Source organism: Octodon degus, unplaced genomic scaffold (genome assembly GCF_000260255.1).
Source record: "Octodon degus isolate 3935 unplaced genomic scaffold, OctDeg1.0 scaffold00015, whole genome shotgun sequence".
Lineage (NCBI taxonomy): Eukaryota > Metazoa > Chordata > Mammalia > Rodentia > Octodontidae > Octodon > Octodon degus.
In genome coordinates this window covers 11,460,123-11,482,590 of record NW_004524591.1, presented here as the reverse complement: position 1 = coordinate 11,482,590, position 22,468 = coordinate 11,460,123, and the positions used below count along the sequence as shown (strand labels likewise).

Below are 22,468 nucleotides of genomic sequence, written 5' to 3'. Positions count from 1 at the left end.
AAAACACAGAAAATAAAAACAAAATAAATAAACCAAACCTTGGTAGAACCATATCAGACTAAAAAGTTTCTGCATAAAAAAGAATAAAAAAATAGAAACAAGGCACGCTGGGGATTCTGAGACAGGAGGATCACTATAAGCCTGAGTTCTGTAGGGAGAATATATGGAATGGGAGAAAGTGTTTATAAACTACATATATGATAAGGGGTTAATACCCTGATATAGGAACTCATACATTTTAATAGAGAAAAACAAAAGACTTAAACATAAGCAAAAGACTCGAATGGATATTTTCTAAAGATGACATGTGAATTGGCCAAGTGGTCTGTGAAATGATATTTAATATCAATAATTAGAGAAATGAGAATGAATCCCACAGTGAGATAGCACCTCACATCCACTAGGATGCGTTTTTATAGGGCCAGAAGACAGATGTTGGTAAGGATGCTTATTAATCAGCATTTTATGCTACATAAATAATTTAGTTAAAATTTAACAAAAGCAAAGCCTTCACTGCTGTGGCACATTCACTGTGTGTGTACACATCATGCTAGGGATCCTAAGCCCCATGAAGGTAAGGGCACTGTCTTGTGCCACTGAAAACCATCAGTGTATTTATCAAGTAGATAAACGACCACACACAAGGAAGCTTCTAAATAAAATCAATACATGCCAGTTAGACTAAAGTCAAAATGCATCAAAGATCTAAATATTAAAACAGAAACACTGAATCTACTGGAAGAGAAAGTAGGTAGAAGACATTAAGTGTAGGCAGAGAGTTCACGAACAAAAACCAAACTGCACAGAAAGTTCTTCACACAGCAAAAGCAGGAAGAGCAAAACTGAGGGAAGAGCCAGCCTCCTTCCCTCCCTTACAGTAGGGCAGGCTACCGCCCCCTAGCGCAGGTGCGGTACTCACACCATCTCCATTGCAGTCTATGGATGTGAACCCTGGCCCCCGGTGAGTCACCAAATTAAACTTCTAAACTTTTCAAGTTGATACAATGTATCACCTATTATATACCATTACCAATAGTTGGCAAACATAGCAACAATATGTTACGCCGTGTAAGAACATTTATAATTTCAAGTGCTTTCACATGCATTGTCTTGCTCTGCTGGAGCCTCCCAACAACCTGTGATTTCTACATTATTGATTCATTTTCACAGTGAAATGAAAGATGATTAAAACTACACCCTTTCAACATTATGTGTATGGCAACACAGGTTGAGAATCTTATACTGCCTCTCAAGATGTCCTTGTTGATATTTTCAGAAATAAAATTCTGTAACTGTAAAAATAAAAACTGATTATAAAGTTTCTATTATTTGGCAAGTGTCATCAGGTAACAGTTACCATAGAGACGTACTATAATTGCATACAGGTTTATGGTCCATGACATACAAAACATTTCTTGGTAACTCTTTGAATCAATCTATCAGCCAATCAAGCATACATATTCATATACCCCCTATCATGCCATCAATATTTATTCCTGCAATGGGTTTCTGCTCATGTTGACATTATGGTAGGTGATCCAGCATGGCACTGGGTCTCAAAACAACAATGTGTCACTCCCGGATTAACTTCTGTGTTCTTCCTCTAGTCCCAAAATAGACTTTTTGTCTTCTCTTCCCACAAGCACCAAGTCTTTTGCAATCAGCGTTTGTTAGGACACCCTGACTGCCCATGTAAACTCTGCCCCCAGCCTGACCTAAAAAATCATCTCCCCAAATTCCTTTGTCTCTATTCTGGAGGGTTCTTCATATTGTTCTGCAGCCCTCTCACATCAGCAATAAAGGCTTCTTTATCTCTCTCCTGCCTCTTATTTGTGCCAAAGAAAAAACCTTACACTTGTTGTAGTAAGTGTAACCTATCACTGATCGTAGTAGTATTGCCCGATTTCCTACTCCATCAAGGATCCATGCCTCAAGTTGACTATCTGCAACCCTCTGAAATACACATGGCTGTTTTCAGGGTATATCCTAGCTTTAGCAAGAGTGTAAGTTCAGAAAATAGGAATCAGAAAGAACCCTGGATGTCAGTAAAGACCCACACTGTCTGTGGAGCACAAAGCCTCACGTGACTTCCCAAAGCTCCTTCCCCATCTCCCTTCCCTCCAACCTTCTCTTCCTCCCATCACGGCTGCCTCAAAGCCACAGCCACAGCTGCATCACATAGAGGCCATGATCCCTGCAACCTCCATACAGTGAGCTTCTGTTTATCATGAAGAGTAGCGTCTGCTCATTGTTACCTCCTTGATTTGCCTTCCCTGACCTACTACCTCTCAGCCAACTATTCTATGTAATCCCATTTTATTCTCTTTATGGAACTTTTGAATATCTAATTGTTAATTCATTTATTTCCCTGTTGACTGTTTTTCTCTCATGCTTTATTTACAAACTCTAAAGGATCAAGCCCCACACTTGACTTACTCTGCACTAACTTTTCCTACCCAGCGCAGTGGTCAGCATAAAGCTAAGTAACATTGATCATATGTAGGAAGAAATGACCGAATGAATGATAGCAGTATCACATCTTGTCTTTGTCCACTCATTCGTCCAACATATGTGTTACTATTTCTAGAGCTCACAGGCCAATGACAAAAAGTAGGGAAATAATTAGGATTGTATGGCTAAGGCAAATATAAAATAGTTTTACAGCATGCAGAAATAGAATCTCCTCTAATCTAGTGCTCAGAAAGGCATTTCACAGGAAAGGTTATTTGTGCTAAGACCAAAGAATGAGTAGGATTGAGATTGTGAACTCGAGGGTGGCCACCCAAGAAGACAGTGCTTATGCACAGGAAGCAGCTTGGGAGAAGCAACAAGTGCTCCTGGGAGGGAAACACAAGTCCAGAATAGCAGGAGGGGAACAGAGGGAGAACAGGTGCATGAAGGTGATGGGAGGGTGATGACCCGAGACCCACGGGATGTGGCTGATGGGTGATGACAGAGTGTGAGCATCAGGCTGGCTGTGTCTTGGATTTCTCTGGTCATAGCATGAGTAGAGAGGGTTTTTTTCTTTGGAACCAGGGATTGAACTCAGGCCCTTGTGCTTGCCAGGGAAGCACTTATTCCACTGAGCCATCTCCCCAGTCCAAAAGTTCAGTAGGATTTAAAGACCTTGCCTTCCAGATCCTTGTACCAAAAAAGTTCAGGATTTTATTTATTTTTTTTTTTTTTTTTTTTTGCTGGCTCAGGATACCATAAGGGCAGGCCTGGGAAGGCATGCAGATCTGGAGATCCGACCAGAGTATCCTGAGCCCGAGTGACTTTCCTGAAGCAGGTACTGAAACAACTGAGCTAATGGGCAGACCCCTGGTCATAGCATAAAGAACGGATCAAAGTGAAATAGAGCTGCAGGGTAAAAGCCCTGAGGGGAGAATGCTACTGTTATCCAGGCGAGAGGAAAGTGGCTTGGACTAGGATTTCAATACAGGGATTTGAGAAAATGAAGCCAGATATCTTTAGGGCAAATGAAGAGAGCTGGTAGCTTGTTAACTATATACAAGGTTACAGAACTAATTTCTAGCATCAGCAACTGGTAGAGAATGCTGGTGGTGCTTTCTGAAATTGAGAAACCTGGACAGCCAGTTTCAGAGAAAGTGTGAGCATGTTTCAGATGTTCTGGGCTGGAAATGCCCATGAAGATTCTAAAATAATCTGTCTCTGGCTATGCTTGAGGAGGGAGGTGAGCCAGAGGTCAAAGTCAATAATAATATTACGAAGAAAATAGAACATCATAAAAGTGAATGAGATTAGCTGGGGCTGGGTGATGTGGTTATAACATAGAAAGGGACCCGGGACAGAGCCAGAAGCAAAAGAAACACTTAAGGGGAGGGAGAAAGAACAGAAGTTCAGAAAACTGAAGACAAGCACATGTTTTAAAACTGGACTTCAAATAGTCAGAATATAAGGGAGGTGGGCCTCTGAGGAAGAGGAAGTGACCTGTAACACTGAGGAAATCCACCTGCATTCCATTCAGTGGTTGGCACAGGACTGGGAAGTGAGGAAAGGGCACGAGCTACACAGTGAGTGGGTGGCACTTCATCTCAAGTGGGGATCTATGTGTGTGGATTCAACTGACTATGGATAAAAACATTTGGGAAAAATTGTGTCCATATTGAAGATGCACAGATTATTTTGTCATTATTTCCTCAACAACTCGATGCAACAGTGTAACAACTACTTGCACACATTTACAACATGTCAGGTTATAAGCCATCTACAAGTGATTTAAAGTGTATGAAAGGCATACACTGCATATTCATATGAGAATACTACACTATTTTCTCTAAGTGACTTGAGGAGTCATGGATTTTGATATCACTGGAAGTCTGGAACCAGTCCCTGGAGAAGACTAAGGGGACCGAATAGATATTAGGTCAACAGGTCCATTACATTAAAGGCTATAGAGCAAGGGCAGGGAATGGAAGATACAGCAACAAGACCAATATCTGGTTGTTTTTAAGTAGTGAGAGAGACTTGGGCTTGGGGCATTCGTAATGGCTAATGGGAATGAACCAGAGTGAAAATGTGGACACAATGGAAGAAGAGGCCAGGGCAGTCCTGGAAACCATGGGTAGAAAGGCTCTGGGAGGCCACCCTTCCATCCTAGCTAAGGATGGTGCCCAACAGAGACAGGAGCCCACAAGCCATTCATCTGATTTCTCTCTGATGACATCAGCATGTGGCGAGACTTGAATGTATTAGGTGCTTGCTGTCTGACAGGCAGTGTGCACACCAGGGTATGTTGTGTGTGTTTTAATTCAATTTTCATAACAACTCTATCAGAAACACAATGGCTATTCCAATTTTATGCAGGAGAACATTTACCCAAGGTGACACTGCCAGGACTTAGTACACAATTTTAAGATTTTACTGTCAATTTTCTAACCATTAAACCTTCCTGGGTGGGTAACGTTAACAGGAAGTCTTGGTAGGCAAGAATGGGTGGTGCCGGGATGGGGCTAAGTAGCACAGGCATATTCCTGGCAAGTGCAAGGCCCTGGGTTCAATTTCCCGTAAAGACGACCAGGAAAAGGAAGAGGAAGAGGAAAAGGAGGAGGAGGAAGAAGTACTAGCAGCAGCAGCAGCAGCAGCAGCAGCAGCAGCAGCAGCAGCAGCAGCAGCAGCAGCAGCAGCAGCAGCAGCAGCAGCAACAGCGGCCTTCAGTGATGGTACTGAGAGAAAGGAAGTAACCTAGTGTTTCTTTCTCACTATCATTTTTTCCCCTCAGGTCAATAGAAGAAATATTTAAGGCAAAGAAATGAATTCTGATCATTGCTGCCATTTAGATGACATCCATTTCTAAGTTTCCTAGTTATTTTTCTTTCATTGCTAAGACAAAATACCAAAGCCCAAAGTTAAAGGAAAGGTTTATTTAGCTCATAATTTGTAGAGGTAAGTAGTCCATAATCAGCTGGCTCCAAAGCAGGTGACATGGCAAACAGGAATCACAGAGCTGAAACACTTCATAGCAGGCAGAAGGTAGCACAGCAAGCAAGGGACAAGAAGAATCTCTTACTGTTCCTTATATTGTATCTGGGATTAGCGCAGTGTCAAAGCAATCAATTAGGGGACTGATTTAACAGTCACCCATCCTCAATCCTAGCACTGCACCAGGAATCACCCCCACCGGTGACTGCATGATGCTTTGGGAGGACATCTAAACAAAAGCCCGCAACACTAAGGAGCTATGGTGTTCCCAAAGAGGGCAGGCTGTCACCGCAGCCTGCCCTTCATCAAGAAGGCCTGTGTCAGGGACAGAATATAGTTTGCTACATTCAGCAAAGCAAAGTGCACCTTACAGTGTAACTGTGACAGCACTTTGGGGATCAGATACCAGAACCCTTAATCCCTTTCCAACTGGACATAGCCCTTACATTCTTGTTTTCTAACTAAGCCGAAAGAATCTCTAATCCTCAGTTGATCAATGTTCCACCTTTGGCAGGATCAGAAACAATAGATTTTTCATTTCTGCCAACCAGGCCACAGGAAATTATCAAATGGCCTGTTAGGGTTTGTGTCTAGTTGTCCCCCCAAAGCCTCAAGCAGTCATAGTCCAGCTTCTGGAGTTTGAGAACGATTCTGATCCCATGCTGGGGTTATGGGTGTGAATGCCCTGGGGCAGATACTCTGTATTACCATGTGAGGAGGGGAGACAGGTTAGTGAGCTGCTGGAGCTGCCTCCACTCCCTTTGCTCCTCAGCTCTTTGCCACCAGCATGAAAGGTTGCTCTCTGCCATGTGCCATGCTGCCTTGGAGCCAGCTGAGTATGGACTGAAAAGTCCATGAACTGTGAGCTAAACCTTTCCTTTTGTCCCAGCTATGAGAGAAGAGTAACCAATACATGGCCAAGGTAGCACACTCATTGAAATGACCAGAGCAGGCATGGTGGAATCTCAGCTTTTGTTTTCCTTTCCACTGTTCACTTCCCACTTCTAAGCATATTTCTAAAACCACCAGCACAACATTGAGCAATACGACTTGGAGATAGCACAACTACCTCATTTATGACACTAATGGAAATGATGCTAATGTTTCACCATTCAGTATGATTTTTCTCTGTGGGGTTCTGATAGGTATTTTTCATCAAGTTATAAAGGTTCTTTCAAATGCTTTTATCAGAAGAAAAAAAAGTAGGAAAGCAATAATCTAAGCTATCTTAAGCTTGAAAAAAGAATACATTAAACTCAAAGTCAGTACAAAACAGGAAATAATCAAAATAAGAATGAAAAATCACAGAAATATAAAACAATAGAGAAAAATCAATGGGGTCAAAGGTTAGATCTTTGAAAACAGAAATTAAATTGATAAGAACCCAAATGCTTGATCAAGAAAAGAAAGAAATGACCAACACCAGGAATCAATTTGGAACAGGCCAAACCTTCCAAATACTTATCTTCAATAAATTGAGATCATATTTAAAAATTCTATTAATAAGTTGGAGAACTAAGATTAAGGGTAGAGAAGTTGTCTTCTGTAAAGGGCCAGGACAGATGGTAATGATTTTAGGCCCTCTTGGGATCTCATTCTGTCTCTGCCATGACTACTCTACTTTGCTGCCATAACATGAAAGCTGCCACAGACCACAGGCACCATGCCTGATCCAGACAGTGGGCTGTCGTTTGTCAAACTCTGACTTACAGAATATGGGCAAATCTTTAAAAAAAAAATACAAATTCCAAAAACTGTTCCAAGAAAAGAAACCCCACAAGCTAAACCACATATGTATAAAGAAATCTATTTATAGTTAAAGAAAAAAAGTTCAGCAGACAATCCCCAGGCTCAGGGCATCGTCAGAGACATCTATCCCAAACTTCCATAAAATGGATGGAATGACGCCCAGCAGTATAGCTCAGAGGACTAAGCACTTGCTTAAGTAAGTGCAGGGGCCAGGGTTCGATCCCTGGCCCTGCATGCCACACTGGCCCCTCCCCCAGGCCTGCTGAGGGGTAGTGCATGCCTGTAATCCCAGCACTAGGGAGGCAGAAATCAGGAGGATCACTACAAGTCCAAGGTGTGCAGTGAGACCTTGCACACATGCGCGCGCGTGCACACACACACACACACACACACACACAATGGATGGAATGGAGTGCTTCCCAGCCCATTTGAGGATACCCAGATCCCCAATCCTGGCAATCATATTACAGAGAAAAAAATTATAGACAAGTGTCTCTCTGATAAACAAAGGCAGAACTCTTTAGCAAAATACTTGCAAACAGAAACCAAAAAAGATATACAAACACGTATATAGGATAAAGCAGCAAAAGCCAATGGAGTTCATTGTCAAGAATTCAAAGTTACTTAATATCCAAAAGTTCCCCGCAAGGCTGAGGGGGTAGCTCAGGAGCCTGCTTAGCACATGTGCAGTCCTGGCTTCCAGTCCCTGTGAGTGCGTACATGTGTACACACACACACACACACACACACACACACACACAATCACCACAATGAAAAAGGAAGAGATAAATAACCCAGTAATCTCAAATTTGAAGAGGTCCAAAGTTTCTTCAAGACTGAAACTCTCTGAATATACTACATGAGGGATTTTTATTTGATAAACAATCTTCATGTATATAAAAACCAGTATCAGACTTAACCTTGAAACATCCAGTTATGCCTCCCTGAGGCTGGTAACAGAGGAAAGAAGTTCCACTACTTCCGTTGAACATGGTACCAGAGGTTCTAGCCCAGGGTGTGAACCTGTGGCACACACGCGGCACAGCCTGTTGTGTTGTCACTAAGAATACTAAAAGGCTCACCATTACTGTCCTAGCCAGTTCACTAACTCAAGAAAAGCCAGGAAGAAGTGATAAAATTATCATTGTTTGCGGATGGTATGTCCATACACAAGAAAGCCCTACTGGAGCTGTGTATTTGAAAAACAAAACAAAACACAAAACTAAATGTAGTAAGCAGATTTGACAGTGTCAAGATATAAGGTACATTATTTAAAAATCAATATATTCCTATTACTAGCTAAAGATACTGAAAAATAATCTTTAGTTGAATTGCTTTTTAGGTGAGGTTTACTTTTTTGTTTTTGGTGTGGAAGACTGAACCTAGGGCTTCCAGTTTGCTAGGAAAGCATTCTACTGCTGAGCCAAATCCCCAGCTCCTGGAAAATAAGCTTTAAAAATCAATATATGAAATAAAATAAAAACACATCCCATACCCAAAACTAAATCTATTAAGAATGTCTACATTAAAAATTATAGAAAACTGTTTAAAAACACTAAAGATCATCTACGCAGAGATATGCCATGTTCTTAGATTATAAGAACCATCAGCAAGATGTCTGCTGTCTCCAAACTCACATCAATGTGATCCCAGGCAAAACTTAGACTAAAGTTAATGAAGTTGTTAAAAGTTAAGGCCATGATAGTAACATTTTGATAGAAAAGACCTGAGAGGGTGAGCAGGCGGGCGGGCGGGTGGGCAGGTGGGCAGGCGAGCGGGTGGGCGAGAGGAATGTGATCCCCAGCCTGCCATGCCGGGCCCCACCCCCAGGGTACGCTGAGATGGTGAATGAGACTGGACGTGGTGGCACACGCCTGTAATTTCAGTGCTTGGGAGGCTGAAAACAGGAGGATCGCTATGAGTCCGATCTGTGTAGTGAGACCCGGTAGACACTGTACTAAATAGGAATGAAGGATGGACAGACAGATAGATCCTAGCATGATCCAAACAGTGTCAGGGAATGGGGGGAGAGCATGCTTGAGGACATGTGACATATTTCATGGCTATTATAATGCTGAAGACTGTGGAGTTGGTGGACAGGCAGAACAATCAACTATCGACCTAGCGAGACTGGACAGAGATCCACCTGTGTGCAGGCCACTGACTTCCCAGCAGGTGCCACGTCAGCAGAATGGAAAAAGGAAAGGCCCAGAGCAGGGTTCTAAAAGAACTCAGAGCCATAAACACTTGAAAATAAGGTTGCCTTTGTGGCTCTCGGGCAAAGACTCCTTATACAGCGTATGACACAAAAAGCACCAGCCATGAAAGAAAACTTCGGCAGATCAAAATCACCACTTCCCACACATGATGTATACCAGCAAAAATGAGCAGTCCATTCAGTTTGCAAAGCACTTAAAGTCAAAATAAAGAAATCTCACAATCAACAAAATGCAAAACGCCCAATGTTTAAAAATAAAGCAAAAGATTTGCACAGATACTTCACAGTAGAAGACAGAATGACATTAGAGAAGTGCAAACTAAAATAGCACTGATGCGATTTCATAGCCACCTGAATAATCATAATTATAAAGAATAACACCACCAAATGAAGAAAATACATGAGCCAACTGAAATTCTGGTATATTATTGGTAGGGCTACAACAACGGAAAAGTATTTATCACTTTCTTAAATGGTTAAATATGTACTTTCTCCACTATCAAGCAATTTAACTTTTAGGTATTTACCCACGAAAAATGAAAACATATGACAACAGAAAGATTTTTTTCAAGAATTTTAATTTTATTTTTATTTATTATTTTCTTTTCAAGAATGTTTAAAGCAGCTTTAAGCCCCAAAGGGGAAGCCCAAATGTCAATTAAGAGGATGCATAGAAAAGACTGCGGTCTAGAGAGATAATGGATGCTCCTAAGCCCTAAGAAGAATGCAGAGCAAATACATACACCCATATGAATGAATCTCGAACCTTTATGGAGAAATCTGAAAGATCTAATGTCTGTTGTTCTTGTAAGCTACCCTGTTAGTCTCCCACCGGTTTAGAGATGTTAACAAGAGAGAGATCCCTGGATCACAGATCGAGGACAGCTTTTTACTGTGAGGAGTAACAGGGGTACTTACTGTTTGAACCTCTGTACTTGCGCCTGATCTCTAAGTGAGCTTCTCAAAGGTTACTCACCAAGAGCCAGCTCAAGCAGAAAGCTGTGTCCAGGGAGTATTTTGAGTTGTGGGAGCACAAATCTTGCATGAAAGACAACAAATTTACTTAGCCTCTGCCCCAGAGATATAATAGCAGAGTAAGCCAATCTACTGTTTCCTCTGAGACACCATCTTCAGAAATGTTCCCTATACAAATATCCCTGGAGAAACACTGCGGAACAACTGTGTTTCTGCTCATAAGGTGTACACGAATGTGAGGCCCAGAAACACTGTCTACAAACATTGTAAATGAAAAATCCAGACCAAAAATAGATGTCAATTTGAGATTTTCCCCCAGATTTTTGTTTTCTATTATTGTCATTGTCAGTTTTTTGTATCAAATCTATTAAACTTCACAAAAGGTGCAGGAAATCTTTCCATCTTTGTTTATCCCCCAGAGAAACTGTGTAGTGCATTTATTTGTTCCTTTAAATGTTTGACACAATCATGGAACAAAGATCTATTTATAGGAAAGATGGTGTAATGGTTGATACATTGTAGCAGCTTGAGGTTTAAGGCAGGAAGGGGCCGGGAACCTTGCTTTGTAAATATCCCGAGCTTGTGTGAGAGAACACACAGCAGGAAGATGGTGTAGGCAGACAGCCAGCATACAACCTGAGGGAGGAACGGAGGCTTGCTCCTGCCTCCCCTTTTGTTGTCTTTTGCCCTCTTGAACTGTGGTCCCTCTGCCATGGCCACTCTGCCTTGGAGCTTGGAAACCACCACAAACTGAGCTAAGTAAGCCTTTCCCTCCTTAATGTTGGATGTCAGGTATTTTGTTTCAGCAAGGAGAGAAAAGTAACCAAGACCGGATGCATCACCAACCAAGACAGGATGCATCACCAACCATGGCTACAATTTCATTTCTTTTGGTTGCTAATGATTTATTCAGATTTTCTTCCTCATCTTCAATGGATTCTAGAAAAACTATTCAAAGAAAATCATCCCTCCAATCTTATTTTCTAGTAAAATATCATGCAGTTATGTGTGAAGCACATCACAAACTTGTACAGCGATTTATAAATCTTTTACTTATAGCGAAGTGCTCATTCCCTGTCTAATTTTTTCTCTATATCCCTAACTGACAAAAGCCATAAGCTGTTACTCTGTTCAAAGACCCAACTATTGTATTAATGGATCAGATTGAAATTTCATGACACACATGAATGACAAATCTTTCACTTCTGTCTGTCATTAAAGGATCCTGAATTACTAAAGGAACTGGTATAAAGTGGTGCAGGTATCTGTATAGCTTAAGCAGGGATCTTTCCATTTCCTCTAATACCTAACAATGTAAAGTTTATGCAATTAACTTTGTACTGTGCTGTTTAGGCAATTATGACATGAAAAGGTATGTGTGTGTTCAGTACACCTTTTTTCTTAACATTTTCAATCCATATTGATTGCATTCAAAACAGGAAGCTGGCAGTTACCAAGTAGCAACTGTAATTTTGTAGGAGAAAAAAAGTAAAAAGTGCTTCCCTCATGATCTTATTGTGAACTCCTGTGGATTATAAAGCATGAGGCTATGAGATCATATTTGTATACACCCACAAGCAACAACAACAAAACCCCCCACCCCTGAACACTTGTATCGAATGTCTCCTGGGTAGCACCAGAACAGACAGGTTCCCAATTCAGGTACTGAAGGCCAGGCCAAAATAAGCACTACCAGTTTTATAATCAATTTTTAAAACATACTTTCTCAACAAAAGGGAGGCCCAAAGTTGCCTTTAAGCAGCAAAACAAAGATCTTGCTTTTACATAGCATTTTGGAGTCTTTGTGTTGGAGGGGAGGGATGCTTAATGAGAAAAGTTTTATTTCTCATGAGCATTATCAAAAGCTCTGTGGGAAATGCCTTCTCACATTACAATTACTGTTTAAAGTGCAAAATGCTTCATCTCTTGTTTAATGATTTTCCCCACAGCTCAATAATAGAGCAGAGGAAGAAAAACTTTCACTGGGTACCAAGCCTCCAAACAAAATATTTTTGCCAAGGAACCTTCAGTTTGAGAAATTAAATTTATTTGCCATATTTTCAAGGACTGACAATGCAAGGAGGTGCATCTGCAATTCTGTATTTTCGCTGTTAATCCCAATGCTATCAAACACTCAGTCATAATAGGTCTCAGGGAAAGAAGGACGAGTTTAAAATAATTATCTTAGTTTATTTATTGCACCATAATTTGCAAGCAAGAACTAAGGAAAGAAATTACTTGTTCAGGTAGGCCATCAATTACAGCCAACCCTGATCTCTAGTTGGAAAATTAAGCTATTTTAAAGCACTAATGTTCATTTTAAAAACTGTTCACGATATTAGTAGGAGTAATTTTAATTAAAAACTCACTCCAGCAGATGGTTACACTCATTTTTTAAAGGAAAAACACTAAGGGGATTTCAATTTAGATGCACACGCTTACATAACCCAAACCAGAGGTTCAGTAGCACGCAAAGGTTAACTTTTCTAACATATGCATTAGTATCAGCGGCAGAAATAAGATATTATCTTGAAAGAATTTGGCTGATCCATTAAACCAATTTTTACCAAAACACGTCTCATAGAATAAACAAATACATGCTTTTTTCACAACTCACACTGATTCTACCTGTGTCTCATCTCACACATGTGCACAGAACAGACACACCAAACACATGTGCGTGCACACACACAGAATTACAAACTTTTGAACAAAATGTAAAACTTTTTTTGTCTTGTAATTTAGTAAGGGTCTACAGCATCTACAGGGTCTCACTACGTAGATCAGACCTATAGTGATCCACCTGTGTTCAGCCTCCCAAGAGCTGGGATTACAGGCGTGCGCCACCAGGCCCAATCTCAATCACCTCAAGGCAGTCCGGGGGGCTGGGCCAGCACAACATGCCAGGGATCAAACCCTGGCTGCTGCATCTGCCTAAGCAGAAGCTTTAATCTGCTGAGCTATTTGGCCTGCTCCAAATAACTTTAAAAAGTATATTGAACAAAAAGAAAGATAAATTGTGTCAATTAGGTTAATAAATCAAAGCCCCTGAATGATATCTTTAGCTATAACAAAAAAAAAAAAAAAAAATTCAAGGATCAATGAGATGTTGTTCATGGGGAAGGATTGGAAACTTCTTGTATACTGATACCTGGAAGGTGAATTCAGCATATCTTCCAAAGGTTTCAGCTAGCAATTTTATATCTGAAAATTCAGCATGGAGAAGTAAAGAGAAATATGTACAATAGTGATATGCCAAGCTCTTTACTGTAATAGTATTATGAAACGAAAATTTTGCAAAAAACAGATCCAGCAAAAAATTAAAAAAATAATATATCCAACCAGTATTGACAATGACAATTATGCTAATAATAATAATAATAATAATAATAAACTCCAACATTTGGATTAGACATGGATAACTTGTTTATTAATATAGGAGAATTTTAAGTAAAATAAAATACACCCAAAGGTAAATAAAGAATACAGCTGATCATAAGAAAGGTACAAAGGGGAACAGAGACAGGGGAAGGGGTAAAAAGAGCTTGGTGGGGAGTATACAGGTCCTTCCCCTAATGACAAGGATGTACCCAAAAGCCATATCTGCAAAATTATGGATATCTACAGCTTCCTGTGACAGTTTATATTTTATATTTTATATATAAAAATATATATAAAATATAAACTGGATGATAGATGAATAAAGCATTAAGCAAAGGACTGGTGAAGAAAATAATGTGGTAAATGCCTTAAGAATACATGTGATAGGGGCCAGGGAGATAGCTCAGTAGAATAAGTGCTTGCCTGGCAAGTGCAGGGCCCTGAGTTCAATCCCCAGTGCCACACACACACACACACACACACACGAATACATGTGTTAAAGAACACAAAGCCAACTACTGAGAATAAACTCTAGGTGGTAGGCTGAATGTCACTCTAAAAATCTTTCAAATTTTCTATATTTTTTTGTGATAATTCATTAGGGAACATTTATGTGAACTGTGTGTCACTTCAGACACTAATGTCATGGTCATCAGTTTAGTAGCGTCACAACAGCAATCCTCGGTCACACTGTGCTTAGATTTTGCCCCTTTTTAAATGAATTGTCCTTCCCACAACATTTCTTTCCTTTCCCATTTTTCTCAGCTTTGTTTGCTCCAGTGTAAGCTCAAGTCTTTAAGGGGAGTCTAGATTCTTTTTGCAGTAGCAGTAGTCCTAAGGATGGATTTATTCATCAACATCTCTATATCGAATTAATTCAACTCCAAACATTCTTTGTATTAGTGTCAAGGCATCTGTAACTGGGCAGGGGAGTTGGGCTCAATGCCACCGGCCAGTGTGCACCCCCTGGACCCCCAACCTGGCTGTAGAGCTTATGCTGCCCCCACACTCCCCTGAGTACTTTCAACAGCATCTTTCTTTCTTTCTTTCTTTTTTTTCAGAACCGGGGATTGAACTCAGGCCCTTGCGCTTGCCAGGGAGGCGCTTATTCCACTGAGCCATCTCCCCGGCCCCCCAACTTTTTTTTTTTTAACAACATTTTACATAGCTTAACTAACTTAATCCTAACTATGCTACGATGCAGGTACTATCTCTATCCCTGTTTATAGATGATAAAACTAAGCCTTCAACCAATAAAGTAGCTTGCTCACAGCCTCACAGTTAATAAATAAATGGTAGGAGCTCAGATTCAAACCTTCAAATTGCACTCTAGATTCTGTTTTCTTGATCATCTGCTAAAACTACAAAAAGTTACTGCATTCAAAGGTAGATTTCAGAGGTCATCTGAATTACACTGTCAAGTTTCAGAGTTGGAAAATAGGAAATACAGTAATAGAGGAGAAGGGAGGGTGAGGAGTTCCAAGACACTACTATCAGTAAAATTCTAGATGAAGGAAAAAGAACAAATGGGGCCGAAGGCACTACTCAAATAAAAAATGAGAAGATTTTCCACAATTGAAGAAAAACATGTAAATGAAGATTCAAAACGTTCATTCACTCTTAAGCTAAGTAACTTTGAAAGGCAGGGAAAATACCCTACAACTAGATGTAGTGCTTGTCAACAATTTTTCTGTGGGAAGTAAATCTATAAGTTATAAAAAAATTTCATTTTCTTTATGGTCTTCACCTTTAACATACAATACAGAAGTCAAACTCGATAATAGCAAAATTGATATAAACACCTATAAAAGTCACTTGCTATTTTCAGCAATATCTAGTAATCAAAAGGACACACTGTAGGCAAGAGACAGTTAAGAGAAAAAACCCTTAGAATCAAATAATGTTTTGAAGAAACTGAATCACTTAACTTTAAGTCTACTTAATAAAAATCAATACCCAATATTCCTAAGGATGGAAAAAATAAAAAATGGATTTTTTTCCAAAAAATCAATGGAAAGTGATAGATGAACGAAGTTTACCCCCTCAAGTTCCCAAAAGTCTATGGAAATACCTGGGGTTTTTTAAGGTAATTTTTTCATTAAATAATATATTTATAAATTTACATAACCATGTTTTAGTACAGATCATGTATGAACATATATACAGTATATCCATAGACAAAAATACCTGTTTTTTATGAAAATCCTTCAGGGCTGTTTCGTAGCCTTCCTCCAGCCTACTGAAGGCAATCCCCACATCTGTAGTCCACCATATCTGTGAGCCAGTCAGTGCTACCTGAGCTGGGAAATCGAAAATCCACAGTTCCCGGGCTTTCTCCTCATAGGCTGCTATGGCTTCAGTGATGGACCAGCGCACGGTTTCTTGCATAGTTTGCTCGAGCTGCAGTAGCCAAGTTTCCACCTTCGGAAACAAAATGAAATGTTACAGCAAAGACTTAATTATGGAAAAAGGACCACTCCATCCTCCTACTAGCTCAGAGGCCATGCAAAAAGTAAGGCCTCATGTGAGTTCAAGTGAAGTGCAAGTAAAAAGCTTTAAGAGGGACAATTCATAGGGCAAACTGGTGAAGTATTTTTCCTGCATGAGTCTGTCTTCTCAGAGAAATACTGCTCAGTGTATTTTACCTACCAGTGGGCTGGTAACTTCTGCAGACTAAACAAAACATATGTTCACCATTATTTGTTCCTCAGGTCTGAAGACAAAGGAATTATAGACTAAGAGAGAAACCAAACAACATAGCTACCTATAAAGGGGTAAGGTACATTCCAGAGCAGTGGTGGTGAACCTATGGCATATGTAATTTTAAGACAAAAGATATTAATGTATCAGTTTTTTCTCTAAACTAATGCCTCGGTATTCAGATTTAATTGCAGTGTTGGCACTATTGTCGTCAGAGTTTGCAAGGGAAACAATACAGGACACATAATCCATAGAATTATTTTGTAGTTGTCACTCAAAGAGGAGTCAAGCTCAAAATAGTGAAGGAAATCTGTCCACTAGAGACCCAAAGACTCCAGCTAGGGGCCAGGACCCCACAGCAATGTCCTGCCTGAGTCCAGCTAAAGATGTAGACCCATAGCAATGACCCCACCAGTCCAACTGAAGGCCAAGAGCCCATGATAATGTTTCACAGATCTGCACTGGAAAGGCCCAAAGGTCAGTGGTGGAACCTAGAAAGTCTGTGCTAGTGGGATGAAGGCTCTAAGCCAGTAGGCTGAGGGATATGCACTGGAGCCAGGAAGCAATGCTCAAAGTAAGAACCAGAGCTCCCCCAAAAAATACCACAGCCATCCTCAGGGGCAAGGTCCCAAGATCCTCTGATGAGAACAGCTGAGTTTCCTTCAGGCCAGCCAGTGCAACAAGGTTCTCCCAGAGATTGGGCAGTGCACCATCTTCTTCTCTGGAGCCAGGAAGCCATGCTCAAAGAAAGGACCAGAGCTTCCCCAAAGTAAACTACAACCAAGCTCCTCCAACGAGAACGTTTGAGTTCACATCGGAAAAGCCAGCACAACCCGCTTCTCCAGGAGCACCAACAGCTTCTTTTTCCTCTCCATTTTTCCTTTTGATGTTGTTGGCAACAATCCTCAGGTGGGCCTCCCATAGCCAGCACCACACTGATTCAGTGCAGCTGGGTGTAACAGGTTGCCCACCCATTGTCAATCCACCATTAGGCACTTTGTAATACATAAGTGGGTTTTGAGTTGTGGTTGGGGCGCTTGTTTCTAAAAGGCTCACCATCACTGTTCTAAAGCTTTGGGGATAAAGGAAAGTCAAGTTTTTAAGCTATAGCTTCTGATAATTTTTCAGTCTCCTGAAAAAAATTATCTAAAATCTTCACAGTTCTTACTCTTAAACCAAAGTGTTTTCAGCAACTATCTTAATTATATTTCCTACTGGTTCTAATCCTCACACTTGTCAGAAATTAGACAGCAAGAGAGTATGAAAGATAGGACAACTGCTGACTTGTGAAAATTAATCTTTTTTTAAAAATTTCATTTCAAGTTTACTTGCTCACACAAATGTCTTAGCTAGTTCTCCATCCTATTCAGCTGGGCTTTGTTACAGCCATGCATCTTTTTTATCTGGTGATATCACATAACTAAAAGGATGCCCGTGTTATTTGCAAATCACTGAGCACAGCAATAAAAAATAACTACTCTAAATAAATTCAAAGGGCCATGTAAGATGCTACAATTGATTTCTTTCCTCACTCCTATGAAGATGGCAGCAACACTCCTAGAACTCCTTGAAAGAAGGGAAGGAGTGACAGGTGGTTAATTTGCTGACAACCTTTCTCTTGAAAGGAAAACGAAGCCCATGGCCCAGCATTTCACATTAGGAGTCCGCTCCCTGGCGCACAGCTGGACTTTGTTCACATGCATGGGTTCAGGTTTCGCAATCTAATCAGTGGGATCCTGTATCTCCCCTTCAATCACACAACTTTTAAGGCCAGCAGGCAACAAATATTACACACTCAATAAACTGGCCATTACTTGGGCATCTCCCATGTTATTGGGGATCACTGTCTTCAATATAACCACTGTCCCCAGCAACTTTCCAATCTATTTGCAAAGATCAAACGTGCTCACAAGCCAACATATCAGCTCATGCGCAGTTGACTGTGTGAAGACAGCAACTTGAGTCTGGAGCTAAACTCAGACGAGGTGCTCGCCTGCAGGATATTTCCCTTTTTGACACTCTGCAACCTCTGCCAACCCTCGAAGACAGCAATTACTATTTCCCACTATAATTATGTGCACACCCATGTCCTCAATGAGCCAAAAGGCCTCTCAAGGACAAGGGCCATGTCTTCTACATTGCTGGGTTCTTAAAAACCGAATGGCATCTAATGCATAGTGATTATTTGACAAACACTCAAGAAATAAAATATAAATAGACTAAATTGGGGTGGGCTGATTAGAAAACTGAAGCAAGACATAGTAAAAAGCATCACTGTATAAGACAAAGGCAACTGGGCAGTACATGCAATCTATGTTCAGAAAAAGTCTCTAGTGCAAGTTGTTTGTATAGAATATATTAGAGCACTACAAACTTTCAATATCAAGTGTTCCTGCTGGTGACAATCACATCCATCAATTGGACTGTCCCCCTCCAGGCACCATGCCAGGACATGAGCTGTCTGCTAGGAAGGCAGCAGACAGCAGCACACTTTTGTCAAGATAGTTTATGGTGACTTTTTCTAATCATTGTAATAATATCCTAAAAGCCCAAGAGATCAAAAAATATATTTTAATCAGAGTACTCTGCCATCTGCTTCCCCTTCCTTTGGCAGGATTTTTCCTGGTACAATATTAAAATGCAACAGAGGAGTAAAGGAAACCCTTGTAAAATAAAGTCACCATCATATTTCTTCAAAGAACACATTACGGAAGTCGTCGCCCCAACCTAATAGGTTCTCTGGCGCATGATGCACCCTTGGTAACTCTGGGTTAACCCAAACTATATGAGCAGCATCAGAAAAAAGGTGTAGCTCACCTAAATCATCTGGATACACCAAAAAGCTCTGTTGCAGATCATGGTGAGCCACTGTGTTGGGTAGCTATTTAAAATGTTTCTGAGATATTTGGTTGTGAGAGTTAATATGTGAAGTGCACAAATCATAGCATGCGACATGAGCGTGGTAGCCAATCAGCCTTTCTTAAGAGCAGCCATGTGCAACACTCACATTGGAATACTGAGCCATGCAGCACCTTTTGGGTGTTACTCCAAGTTGCTGCTTTAGTCAAGCCCTTCCTCTATTCATGGAGCTGGAGTGAAAGCAATGGACTCTGTGGAAGGCGCAATTGCGGGGCTGCATTTGCCGCTACTTCTAGTCCACTCGTGCCATCTGCCCAGCTCAATACCTCTGCCTAGCTCAACTACTCGCATCTGGCATTCTGCTGATGAGGAAGCCAAATGAGCCGAAACAGGTAAACACTGGAGAACAGCCCTCTGCTACCACAGAAACGTGTAAACAGGAATCACCCAGCACAAAGCCCACCAGAACTTGGTCTGACATGACTTGCTTTTTTCTTGTTCGGTTGAACCGTTTTTTTTCTCTCTCTTTTTTTTTTGTTTTGTATTTAGTACACGGTCTACAGGGTCTCACTGCACAGCTTGCACTTGTAGTGATCTGCCTGTTTTCAGCTTCCCAAATGCTAGGATTACAGGCATGTGCCACCATGCCCAGTCTCAATGCACCCTGGGGGTGGGGCCAGCATGGCATGCCAGGGATCAAGCCCTGGTCCCTGCCTCTGCCTAAGCAGGCACTTTAACGCTCTGAGCTATTTGGCTGGGCCTAGTTGAACCTTTTGCAGTTAGACTCAGGATACTCTTCTGCCATAAAAAACCTCATCATCAAGCCTTTTTGTTTTTGCAGTGCTGGGAGCTGCCCCTTGTTTTCATTTGTCTGGTTGTCCCTCCAATGCCTCCTGCAGTCATGTGGCAGCTTCTAGAGTTTGTGATTAACTCACGATCCAATGCCTGGATTATGGGTATGAGTACTGATGGGATTATGGGTGTAAGTGCTACACCCGAGGATAGCCCGAATGCAATATAAAGAAGGGAGAGAGGCTCTGCTCTCCTGCTGCTGCCACCACCACTCCTCCTGTTTGGCTCCTGCTGCTTTGAGGGTTTCCGCCACCATGAATAGCTGCCCTCTGCCATGTTCCACTTGGAGTCAGCTAAGTATGGACTGAAACCTTCACTAACTGTGAGCTAAATAAACCTTTCTTCCCTTAATTCTGGGTGTTGGGTAATTTGTCCCAACAAGAGAAAAGTCACCGAGACTGCCCTAGAACCTTGCACATACCTCATCACCGTGCATCCCAGGCAAGCACCCTACATTGAGCCCCATCCCCAAGTCCACTAACAATCCCGTCTTACGTGGCCTATGCAGTCACACTCAGCTTGGAATGCGACATGCTCCTTCTCTTTGCTGTACATTCCAACTGCTCTGTGTGCAGTGACATCCTGATTATCTTCAAATTGTAGGTCCACGATGCTGTCAAAGAGTTTGGCAAGGTGACGTGTTACCTAAAACAAGAGTGACAGAAAAGAGTGTTTCTTGTTGTCAGTGTACACTGGTACTCGTGAGAGGACTTCCCATGAGGTCAAGAAACTTTATGCAGCACTGGAGTCATCTCAAAATGCTTTCCCTCACAGGAAAGGACATCTCCAAAAATCTATGGGTAGATTCGCAGGCAAGTAGAAGAGCAGACCCTATCATCAAGCAAGTGATTATCACCTTTTTTGGGGAAGGTGGAGTAAAGGCCAGAGAAGGGCCCAGAGAAAGCATTGAGAGTGTGAATAAATATTTTTCCATTAACTGTGGTGCAAGCATAAACTAGTGTGGAAAATAGTTTCATGGTTCTTTAAAAAGTTAAATGCAGTTTTACCAGTGAGCCAGCAAGGCCACTCCTAGTCCTTTCCTAGAACTGAAAACAGGCTTCTACATACCCATGTTAACAGGAACATTATTAGCTACAGCCAAAATGCCCATAAACAGATAAACAGATAAACGGATAAATGAATCATGATGTACACAGACAATGAAATATTGTTGAGACAGAAAAAAGAAAACTTCAAGCTAAGTGAAAGCAGCTAGTCCCAAGTGACCATATATTGTATAACCCACGTACAAGAAATACCAAGAGTAAGTAAAGTCATAGGTGCAGCTGATTGGGAGTGTGAAGGAGCTGGGGAGCGGGACCTATGCAGAGTGACCACCTCATGGCTATGGAGCTTTACTGAAATGACGAAAATGTTTTGAAACTAAGAGGTAGTGGGTGCACGACATTGGAAATGTACAGAATGGCACAGTTATGTGACTTCAAAATGGATACATTTATTCTACATGCATTTTATCTCACTTGACAATAAAAGCTGCCAATGACCACGAAGGGCTCTGCAGTTATGCAATATTTCCCAGTTCGCAGTCTCCATCTATGTAACAAGTATTGTTTTAAAAGGCAGTTTTACCAGACTCTGAACCGGAGTAACAGCACCTGCAGAAACGAAAGCAACCTTCCTAAATCCTCTGCATGACTGCACCAACTCTGACACCAGGGAGGATCTCTCCAAGGGTTCATCTTTAAAGGCCCCAGGCTTTATGTTTTTTGCTGCTTTCGCTTTTTTCAGTATTAAAAAGAAGCACATCAATAAGTCTTCCAAGTTTAAAACACATGGGTTTTTGAGACTTGGGCTTATTTTAAACCTGCACAGAGTGATAGTTGGCTGATCATGACTTGGGTTATCATATTCTCCTCCATCCCTGGACCTTCCCCAAAGGTCATTTATCCACAAAAAGTCTCGGCAGTAATCTAAGAACTCATTCTTGCAGCTGAAGGGGCTGTGCAGAGCGCAGATGCTGAATGGCTTCTACTGGGTAATGGGCCTAGGAAACACTCAGCTGAAAAGCTGCAGGACAAATGGGACCTCAACCACCAGACATGCTCAAACAGTATTGCTCTAGTGAGAAAATACCTTCAGAACAGCTTCTTGGTCCTGCAGTTCCTCAGTCAGTGGCTAGGAGGAATGAACTTCATGGCTTGTGACATGCCCATTACTTATGTCTGGCATGATTAGTATTAGTAACACTAAGTTGCTAAAAGAACTAGATGCTTTTAAAGAATGTAGACTAAATTTGCCATGAGAATTTTTCCACTTTTTTTTTTTTTTTTT

At 41.1% G+C, this 22,468-nt stretch overlaps 1 protein-coding gene across 1 annotated transcript in view; it reads right to left on the bottom strand.

Annotated features, from left to right (window-relative positions):
- Dnah11 (dynein axonemal heavy chain 11) overlaps positions 1-22,468 on the bottom strand; it is a 375,268-nt gene that overhangs the window by 219,202 nt on the left and 133,598 nt on the right. The window contains exons 28-29 of the mRNA XM_023709848.1: positions 20,672-20,821; positions 15,953-16,186 (exon numbers count right to left, since the gene is read on the bottom strand). Coding sequence (XP_023565616.1) covers positions 15,953-16,186; positions 20,672-20,821 — 384 coding nt within the window. The remainder of the gene's footprint in view (positions 1-15,952; positions 16,187-20,671; positions 20,822-22,468) is intronic.